The sequence below is a fragment of the Gekko japonicus genome, unplaced genomic scaffold (genome assembly GCF_001447785.1).
Source record: "Gekko japonicus isolate JY-2015 unplaced genomic scaffold, Gekko_japonicus_V1.1 scaffold175, whole genome shotgun sequence".
Taxonomy (NCBI): domain Eukaryota; kingdom Metazoa; phylum Chordata; class Lepidosauria; order Squamata; family Gekkonidae; genus Gekko; species Gekko japonicus.
This window is the reverse complement of record NW_015166425.1, coordinates 1,122,630-1,132,687: the sequence shown is the minus strand read 5'-3', so window position 1 is coordinate 1,132,687 and position 10,058 is coordinate 1,122,630. Positions and strand designations below refer to the sequence as shown.

Here is a 10,058-nt window from a genome sequence, read left to right as displayed (position 1 = left end):
GAGCTGCAAGGCCGGCGGCAGTGGCCGGGACCGTTGGGGGCGGGGGGTGTGGCCTTATGACACACTTCCGGTGATGTCAGGGGGTGTGGCCTTATGACACACTTCTGGTGATGTCAGGGGGTGTGGCATATGCTAATGAGTTCTGCTAATGAGTTCCCTTATCTCTTTTTCTACGAAACGACCCCTGATGATAACCATCTTCAAGTACTGGAAGGGCTGTCACATAGAGGATGGTGCGGAGTTGTTTTCTGTTGCCCCAGATGGTCGGACCAGAACCAACAGGTTGAAATTAAATCAGAAGAGTTTTCAGCTAATCATTAGGAAGAACTTCCTGACAGTTAGAGCAGTTCCTCAGTGGAACAGGCTTCCTTGGGAGGTGGTGGGCTCTCCTGCTTTGGAGGTTTTTAAGCAGAGGCTAGATGGCCTTCTGACAGCAATGCGGACTCTTGTGAACTTAGGCCGATCATGAAAGGGAGGGCAAGAAGGATTTCCTCAGTGCTTAGTTCTCGTGGCCCTTTCTTACACCCCCAAAGAAACGCCAATCGCCACTGTGGGGTCAGGAAGCCATTTTTCTCCAGGCCAGTTTGGCTGGAGATCCTGGAGGCTTTTTGTCATCTTCTGGGCATGGAACAGAGGGTCACTGGGTGTGTGGAGGGGGGGTAGTTGTGAATTTCCTGCATTGTGCAGGGGGTTGGACTAGATGACCCTGGAGTTCCCTTCGAACTCTGTGATTCTGCGATCCTCCTATGTGCCTGCTCTGATGTGAGATTTGGGGGCGAAGTGGAAATTTGCCAGGTGTTTAAAATGCATTGCCCATGTGTTGAATTTGACACTAAAGTTTCTCCTCAAGACATCCTAGTTCTAACGCTTGTTGATGTTTCGTCAGGCACTTGACAGAAAATCTGCTCAATTGTCAGCTGTAGATTACTAAATACCCTTGTGTGACAGCAATCAAACTGCGGTCGAATTCCCTCCTGTGCAATATCAGTCTGCCTCATACCAAGTCAGAACATGGGTCTCTCTAGCTTGGAGTTAGGTAAAGGTAAAGGTTTCCCTTGCTCGTCGAATCCCGGCTCTAGGTTTGCGGTGCTCGTCTCCGTTTCCAAGCCGAAGAGCCAGTGCTGTCCGAAGACATTTCCGTGGTCATGTGGCCGGCATGACTGGACGCCGAGGCGCACGGAACGCTGTTCCCTTCCCACCGACGCGGTACCTATTTATCTACTTGCAATTTCTTGCTTTCGAACTGCTAGGTTGGCAGGGGCTGGAACTAGAGACAGGAGCTCACTCCGTCATGCGGCAACTCGGGTCTCGAGACAGTGCTCCCTCTAAGATGAGTTAGTGTGAGCTAGCTCACAGTTTCTTAGCCTCCGGCTCACGCATTTTTGTCTTAGCTCAGGAAGGATGGGGCTCCAGAGCCAACTGATTGATGCAGCAGCCAAATTGCCTGCTCACAACTTTAATGCCGGTAGCTCACAAAGCAGGATTTTTGCTCACGAGACTCCACAGCTTAGCGGGAGCATCGGACAACTGACCTTCCACAGCCTGCAGTTCAGCTTCTTAACCACTTGAGCCACCGCAGCTTTGTTCAAATTCCAGTGGCTCTTCCTAATGCCTGCAACCTTGGCCCTTTCTGCAGTCTCCTTTTCATCCATGTTCACCGCGGTGTCCTCCAAGCAACTCTGCACTAAAATCGAATTCAACCTTCTTTTGAATCCAGGTCCCCCCCCCCCCCCCCCCCAACCCGGCACCGCCTCCTCTTTTTTTCTTTGTCTCGTTATTCTGGGGTTTCCCCCCATTCTGCATTACCAGGGCTCTTTTTGTACAAAAAAGCCTAGCAGGAACTCATTAGCATAATAGGCCACACCCAATAGCAGAAACTCATTAGCACATTAGGCCACACCCCTGACAGCACCACTCATTAGCATATTAGGCCGCACCCCCATGTTACCAGAAGTGTGGGCATCCAGCCACACCCACCTTTTCCTTCTTATTCTGTTTACCTTATTTGTTGTCAAACCCAGTGCCTTTTTTTGTAGCAGGGACTTCTTTGCATGTTAGGCCACACAGCCCTAATGTAGCCAATCCTAATGAGTTTCTGCTGTTGGGTGTGGCCTGTTATGCTAATGCGTTCCTGCTGGGCGTGGCCAACTTGGGAGCCAGCCGGAACTCCGTTCCTGTGCGTTCCTGCCCCAAAATAGCCCTGATTACTTCCCTTCAGTGGTCAGCCCGGTTTCAGCCTGCTGTTGCCCCGGATTATTTGGATGATGGACAATTCTGCCTTGGCTTTTCCCTCCACTGCTTTACGAAACCTACATTGGGACAGAAATGCCCCTCTCGTTGCACGCTGCTTTCACTTTCCTTGATCATCGGATTTTATGATAACTTCCACACTGCGTGCCACTTTCGCTTCCTTTGATCATCAGGTTTTATGGTACCTTCTGCATAGATTTATGGCCGTTCAGGGGGTGACTTTGCAGTCACTGCAGCATTGACCTCGAGCAGGGGTTATTTCCAGCAGGAGCGCACAGGAGCGGCGCTCCGGCAGTAAGGAGCAGCCCTCAGTTGGGCCACGAGGAGCAAGAAGCAGCCAAGTAAGTTGCAGAGCCCCCACCCCCCCCGGGCCCGCCTTCAGGTACAAGCTCTCCCTCTACGTGTTGTGCACGTACCGCGCGTCCCCCCCCCCCCCCATAGCTAGCAATCCAAAACAGTCCAGTGGAGCCTGAGCAGTGGGTGTTGCCTTCTGACACATTTCTGGTGATGTCAGGGGGTGTGGCATATGCAAATAAGTTATGCTAATACGTTATGCTAATGAGCTCCTGCACCTCTTTTTCTACAAAATGACCCCTGGACTCTTGAGGTCTTTGAGTGTGGTTTTGAACTGCACCTTTTCCTCCCAGTTGAGAAAATGTGCTGCAAACGCTAGATGCAGAATCGCCCGCTGTTTTGCCCTGGACTTAAATTGCCTTAATTTGAACACTGAGGAAAACTGGAGTGGCAGGCAAAGGCGGAAAGGAACCTTTTCACTGGAGATGCCAGGGATCGAAGCAGGAACTGTCTGTTTGCAAAGCAGATGCTCTACCACTCAGTGGTGGCCCCGATCCGACAAAGCTGCCTTGTCCCCACCAGGAGATCGGTCCACCTAGTATAACCTGACCTATCATGATTGGAAGCAGGTCTCTTTGACATCTGTCACTTGATGATGGGAGTTTTTTGTATTTTCCTTGTGTTCGTGTGTGTGTGTGTGTGTGTGTGTGTGTGTGTGTGTGCACGTGTGTGAGTGATTGAGTGAGTGTGTGTACACCTGGAAGTCATTCAGAGGCAATAAGAACATAAGAGACACCAATGTTGGATCAAGTCAAAGGCCCATCCAGTCCAACACTCTGTGTCACACAGTGGCCAGAAATACCAGGTGCCATCAGGAGGTCCACCAGTGGGGCCAGGACATTAGAAGCCCTCCCACTGTTGACCCCCCCCCCCACAACCACCAAGAAGACAGAGCATCACTTGCCCCAGAGCCCCTATCTATCCCTTGTGGCTAATAGCCACTGATGGACCTCTGCTCCATATGCTTATCTAATTCCCTTTTGAAGCCGTCCATGCTTGTAGCCGCCACGACCGCTCAGCAATTTCATGGAGGGCCCACGAGTTCTTGTATTGTGAGAAAGGGAGAAAAGTACCTCTTTCCCTACCTGCTCTATCCCATGCATAATCTTATAAACCTCGATCATGTCACCCCTCCGTCGTCGTGTACCCCTATTGCCAGTTCCTGGGGATGGGGAAGGGCATCAAACAACAGTGGACAGACGTTGCCCTCGTGCTCTGTTTGTGGGCCTTCAGGAAACATCTGGCTGGCCATGGTGGCGAACAGGATGCTGGTTTCGATGGACCCTTGGTGGGATCCAGCGGGGCTCTTCTGATACCCCCGTTGCTAGCAGGCCTTGCATCTGTTTCCACCAGATTTCAGCACGGTTGCCAGCTCTGGGTTGGAAAATACCTGGAAACTTTGGGGGTGGATCTGGGAGAGGGCGGAGTTTGGGGAGAGGCGGGGCCTCAGCACTGTACAGTGCCATAGAGTCCGCCCTTCAAAGCAGCCATTTCCTCCGGGGGAGCTGATCTCTGTCCCACCGCCAGTGTTCCCTCTAAGCTGAGTTAGTGTGAGCTAGCTCACATTTTTTTAGCCTCCGGCTCACACATTTTTGTCTTACCTCAGGAAGGATGGCTACAGAGCAAACTAATTTATGCAGTAGCAGGGCTATTTTTGGGCAGGAACGGAGTTCCGGCTGGCTCCCGAGTTGGCCACGCCCAGCAGGAACTCATTAGCATAATAGGCCACACCCAACAGCAGAAACTCATTCGGGTTGGCTACAATTAGGGGTATGTGGCCTAACATGGAAAAAACCCTGGGTTTTGACAACAAACAAGGTAAAGAGAATAAGAAGCAAAAGGTGGGTGGGTCTGGGTGACCACACTTCTGGTAACATGGGGGTGTGGCCTAATACGCAAATGAGCTGTGCTGTCAGGGGTGTGGCCTATTATGCTAATGAGTTCCTGCTGTTGGATATGGCCTGTTATGCTAATGAGTTCCTGCTGGGCTTTTTCTACAAAAATAGCCATATTTCTCGCTCACAATTTTAATGCCAGTAGCTCACAAAGTAGAATTTTGGCTCACAAGACTCGACAGCTTAGAGGGAACATTGCCCACCGCAGTGGATTTTGGCTTAATTTTAGGGATACTAACCTCCAGGTGGGACCCCCTGGAATTACAGCTCATCTGAAGACTACAGAGATCAGTTCCCCTGGAGAAAAGGGCTACTTTGGAGGGTGGACTCTATGGCCTTGTACCCCACTGAAGCCCCTGTCCTCCCCTGGCTCCACCCCGAAATCTCCAGGAGTTCCTAAACCTGGATCTTGCAACCCTACTATTCCTCGCTGGTGGCCGGGGTGGGGGGGTACGGACAGCTTGGCAACTCTCCTTGCTTTCCACTGGAAGATCCATTTGGGGAGAGGGTATTGGGAAGGGGGAGGAGGGAGGAGAAAGTGCTGGCCCTGGCTTGACGTCTTTTTCTTGCTAGCATTCCGCCAACGAAGAGGAAGGAAACGAGATAATTCCCCGGATGGAGTAACCCGGCTGGTTGTGGCTATTAATAACTCAGCAATCTGGGAGCCGGAAGAGAACCGCTGGGGAGGGGGGATTGTTTGGAGGGGGCAGGGATGCCGCCCTGAAGAGAGATGGCCACTGGATTAGATGGCTTTAGAGGGGAATTTGTGGGAGAGCTGTTCACCATAAAGGCGCCTGACCTGGGTGGCCCGGGATAACCTGACCTTGTCAGATCTCGGAAGTTAAGCAGGGTTGGTCCTGGTTAGGACTCAGATGGGAGATCACCAAGGAAGGCCAGGGTTGCTATCCAGAGGCAAGCAATGGCAAGCCACCTCTGTATGTCTGTTGCCTTGGAAACCCTACGGGGTCACCCCAGGGCTCTTTTTGTAGAAAAAGTCCAGCAGGAACTCATTAGCATAATAGGCCACACCCAACAGCAGAAACTCATAAGCCTATTAGGCCACACCTCTGACAACACAGCTCACTAGCATATTAGGCCGCACCCCCATGTTACCAGAAGTGTGGTCATCCAGCCACACCCACCTTTTGCTTCTTATTCTGTTTACCCTGTTTGTTGTCAAAACCCAGGACTTTTCTTGTAGCAGGAACTCCTTTGCATCTTAGGCCACACACCCCTAATGTAGCCAATCCTAATGAGTTTCTGCTGTTGGGTGTGGCCTATTATGCTAATGAGTTCCTGCTGGGCGTGGCCAACTCGGGAGCCAGCCGGAACTCCGTTCCTGTGCGTTCCTGCCCAAAAATACCCCTGGGTCACCCTAAGTTGGCTGCAACTTGACAGGACTCTTCACCACCTTCATGCAACCGTGAAGGCTAAATAGAACCTCCAGATTCCGAGGCAAGTGCACCTTTGAACACTGGCAACAGACCAGGGAAAGTTATCCTTTACCCTGCTTATTGGGTTCCTGAAGTAATCTGGAAACAGCCTAGCTACATCGGGGGGGTCGCCAACCTTTTCTTCAACGAGAGCTACTTGTGAGCAAGGCTCCCTCTAAGCTGTGGAGTCTTGTGAGCAAGAATTCTACTTTGTGAGCTACCGGCGTTTAAGTTGTGAGCGAGCGATTTGGCTGCTGCATAAATTAGTCTGCTCTGGAGCCATCCTTCCTGAGCTAAGGCAGAAATGTGTGAGCCGGTGATTAAAAAACTGTGAGCTAGCTCACACTAAACTCAGCTTAGAGGGAGCACTGCTTGTGATGAATGAAAAATATCCCAAGTTACCCTCCCCGCCCCCAGCCCTGGGGGAGTACATTGCTAAGTTTTGTGCTGTCCTAGAAGCCGAGCGTCGACTAGGAAGAGCACCGGAAATGAAGCAGCGTGGAGCAGAGGTCCATCAGTGGTTATGAGCCACAAGGTATAGAGAGGAACTCTCGGTCTGGGGCAAATGATGCTCTGTCTTCTTGGTGCTTGGGGGGGAGACAACAGTGGGAGGGCTTCTAGTGTCCTGGCCCCACTGGTGGACCTCCAGATGGCACCTGGTATTTCTGGCCACTGTGTGACACTGAGTGTTGGACTGGATGGGCCACTGGCCTGATCCAACATTGGCTTCCTCTTATGTTCTTATGCGGCTTGTCCTTATTCCCTACTTTATCCCTTCCTCCTCCTCTCGCACTTTCCTTCATTTCTTTTTAATTCCCCTTCGATTCTTTTGCAAAGCAAGGAGGGGAGGTGTTATGTATTGAGCCTGAACTGTTTCAGGAGGTATGGTCAGCTCCTCCTCCCGTGGCAGCCGTGGAGTAGTCCTCACTATCCCCTCTTGAAATTTCAAAAGTGGCTGCAGGCTTGTGAGGGATGAGACCCCCAGTCTAGCTGGACGCTTCTTAAGAACCAAAGTGGTCCTGATCTATGTCTCCCACCCCCCTCAGAACTGGGGGAGAGCTAAAAACATCCACAGTTACCCGGCTGAACTGCAGGGTCTCTCTCCGTTTTTAAAAATTAACCACTGCTGGTTCCCTATTTGCAATAGATGACCGATTGAAATTCCACCTCTTAACTCTGCCTCGACAGGATTAAGGGGAAATCTGCTCCTTTCCCATTATTATCCGTCAACAGGATTGGCAGTCAGTTTAAGATTCCCCAAAAGTTCCCTTTTCTCACCCGGAAATGCTGTTTGCACCTGCGACTTGTCACCAGCAATTGGCTAATGCACCTTTAAAAAATCTACATAAGAACATAAGAGAAGCCAATGTTGGATCAGGCCAATGGTCCATCCAGTCCAACACTCTGTCACACAGGGGCCAACAATACTAGGTGCCATCGGGAGGTCCAGCAGTGGGGCCAGGACACTAGAAGCCCTCCCACTGTTGTCGTCCCCCCCAGCACCAAGAATACAGAGCATCCCTTGCCCCAGACCGAGAGTTCCTATCTATACCTTGTGGCTAATAGCCACTGATGGGCCTCTGCTCCATATAAGAAGCCAATGTTGGATCAGGCCAATGGCCCATCCAGTCCAACACTCTGTCACACAGTGGCCAAAAATACCAGGTGCCATCAGGAGGTCCAGCAGTGGGGCCAGAACTCCAGAAGCCCTCCCACTGTTGCCCCCCCCCAGCACCAAGAGTACAGAGCATCCTTTGGCCCAGACCGAGAGTTCCTAAGAACATAAGAGAAGCCAATGTTGAATCAAGCCAATGGCCCATCCAGCCCAACACTCTGTCACACAGTGGCCAAAAATACCAGGTGCCATCAGGAGGTCCAGCAGTGGGGCCAGGACTCCAGAAGCTCTCCCACTGTTGACCCCCCCAAGCACCAAGAATACAGAGCATCACTTGCCCCAGACAGAGAGTTCCTATCTATACCTTGTGGCTAATAGCCACTGATGGACCTCTGCTCCATATGCTTATCCAATTCCCTTTTGAAGCCGTCCATGCTTGTAGCCGCCACCACCTCCTGTGGCCGTGAATTCCACATGTTAATCACTCTTTGGGTGAAGAAGGACTTCCTTTCATCCGTTCTAACATGGAGCGCCCACGCATTCTTGTATTGTGAGAAAGGGAGATAAGTCCTTCTTTCTCGACCTGCTCTATCCCAGGCAGAATCGTGTAAACCTCGATCATGTCAGATCCATAGGGGATGATGGCCAGGAGCCGTGTACTTCTGAGAACCAGATTATGGTGAGAAACAGTTGAGGTCTTCATGCTCTGGCTTGTAGCGAGTTTCACAGAAGCATGGAGCTGGCCCTGTTGGAAACAGAAATCCGGGCCGGTTGGATCTTGGTCTGACCCAGGACAGTGTCTTTGAAATGGGTAATTAAACTATAGCAATAGAACAAAGTTTGAATCCAATGGCACCTTTAAGACCAACAAAATTTAATTTCGTGCAGAGAAGCTGATACCTTGAATGAAACTTGGTTGGTCTTAAAGGATCCATTGGACTCAAACTTTGTTGCTTCAAACCAACACGGCTACCCAGGGGTCATTTTGTAGAAAAAGCGATGCAGGAGTGCATTAGCATAACTCATTAGCATAACTTATTTGCATATGCCACACCCCCTGACATCACCAGAAGTGTGTCAGAAGGCAACACCCACGGCTCAGGCTCCACTGGACTGTTTTGGATTGCTAGCTATGGGGGGGGGGGACGTGCAAATCTGTCCTTACAGAGGAGGGAGAGCTTGTACCTGAATAAAACTTGGTCTTAAAGGTGCCACTGGACTGTTTTGGACCAGGGGGAGTTCTGCAACTTACCAGGGTGCTTCTTGCTCTGACTGAGGGCTGCTGGGAGCAGGGGGCGGGGCTTGTTGCATGTGCCTGCCCCCAGGCTCCTTACTGCCGTAGCTCCGCTCCTGTGTCCTCCTGCAGGAAATGACCCCTGTGACTATGCACCCGAATCTATAAACCGTAGCAACTGATCCTGACAAGGGCTTCTTCTCTTTCCCCTCCCTAGTCTGTGATGATCATTACCTATACCGAGCCGAAAAACCCTGAATACAAGCCTTTCCTAGAGGAAGTCAGACAAGCAGCTCAAGCCCAATTCAACTTCACCATGGAGGATGGACTGGTAAGGACGAATGGGGATTGTGTGGCCTGAGGGGGAATTATAAAACCGGGCTGGGTCAAGGGGAAAATATTGCATGGAAACCTCTCTGCTATCAACAGAACAAAGTTGGAGTCCAGCGGCGCCTTCAAAGTCTAAGGTTTTGAGTGGAAAGCACAATTCTTCAGACAAACGGAATAATATCTCTTCAAGGGTAACTTACAGGAAAAGGGGGGCTAGGGGTGTTTGGAGGAGCCACTCAGAGCCAATGCTCCCTCTAAGCTGTGGAGAGTTGTGAGCAAAAAATCTACTTTGGCCCCGATCACACGGGTCAGATAACGCGGGTGGGAGGCATGGCTGTTCGCCAAGGAGCAAAATAAAGCGTGGTAGCCCAATCACACGGTCCCCTGAGTCTCCATGCTTCGGCTGTTAGCTGGTGATCACACGGCGATGCTGCAGCATGGCAAAGAAGCGGCGTGGCACGATCACACAAGCGTTTTGCGCTTGTGCGCATGCGCCGTTCCGCAGAGCAGCACTGCTTTCAGTTTCATGTTTGTATGCATGCGCTTACGAAAAATATCCGGTTTGCGACGGGACGTGGATGGGCGCCGGATGCCACGGGATACTAGCGCTCCCGCGATCAGACGCCCGCCCCTGCCCCGCGTTTTCCGGATACTAGTGCACTTTTCTAGGTACTTTTTTACTGCGCATCTTCGGAGGGATGTCATGGGTTGGCCACGGGTGTGCTACGCTTCCCAGATGTTGTGGTGTGATCGCGCCCCGAAAATCCGCCTGACATTCGTGCCTTTAGTGCGGCAAATCCTCCGTGTGAGCTACTGGGCCTTTGTGAGCTACTGGCATGAAGTTGTGAGAGAAGAAGAAGAAGAAGAAGAAGAAGAAGAAGAAGAAGAAGAAGAAGAAGAAGAAGAAGAAGAAGAAGAAGAAGAAGAAGAAGAAGAAGAAGAAGAAG

At 51.2% G+C, this 10,058-nt stretch overlaps 1 protein-coding gene across 1 annotated transcript in view; it reads left to right on the top strand.

The window, feature by feature from the left end:
• Positions 1-10,058, top strand: part of NPR1 (natriuretic peptide receptor 1) — a 109,910-nt gene that overhangs the window by 28,106 nt on the left and 71,746 nt on the right. The window contains exon 3 of the mRNA XM_015411743.1: positions 8,999-9,112. Coding sequence (XP_015267229.1) covers positions 8,999-9,112 — 114 coding nt within the window. The remainder of the gene's footprint in view (positions 1-8,998; positions 9,113-10,058) is intronic.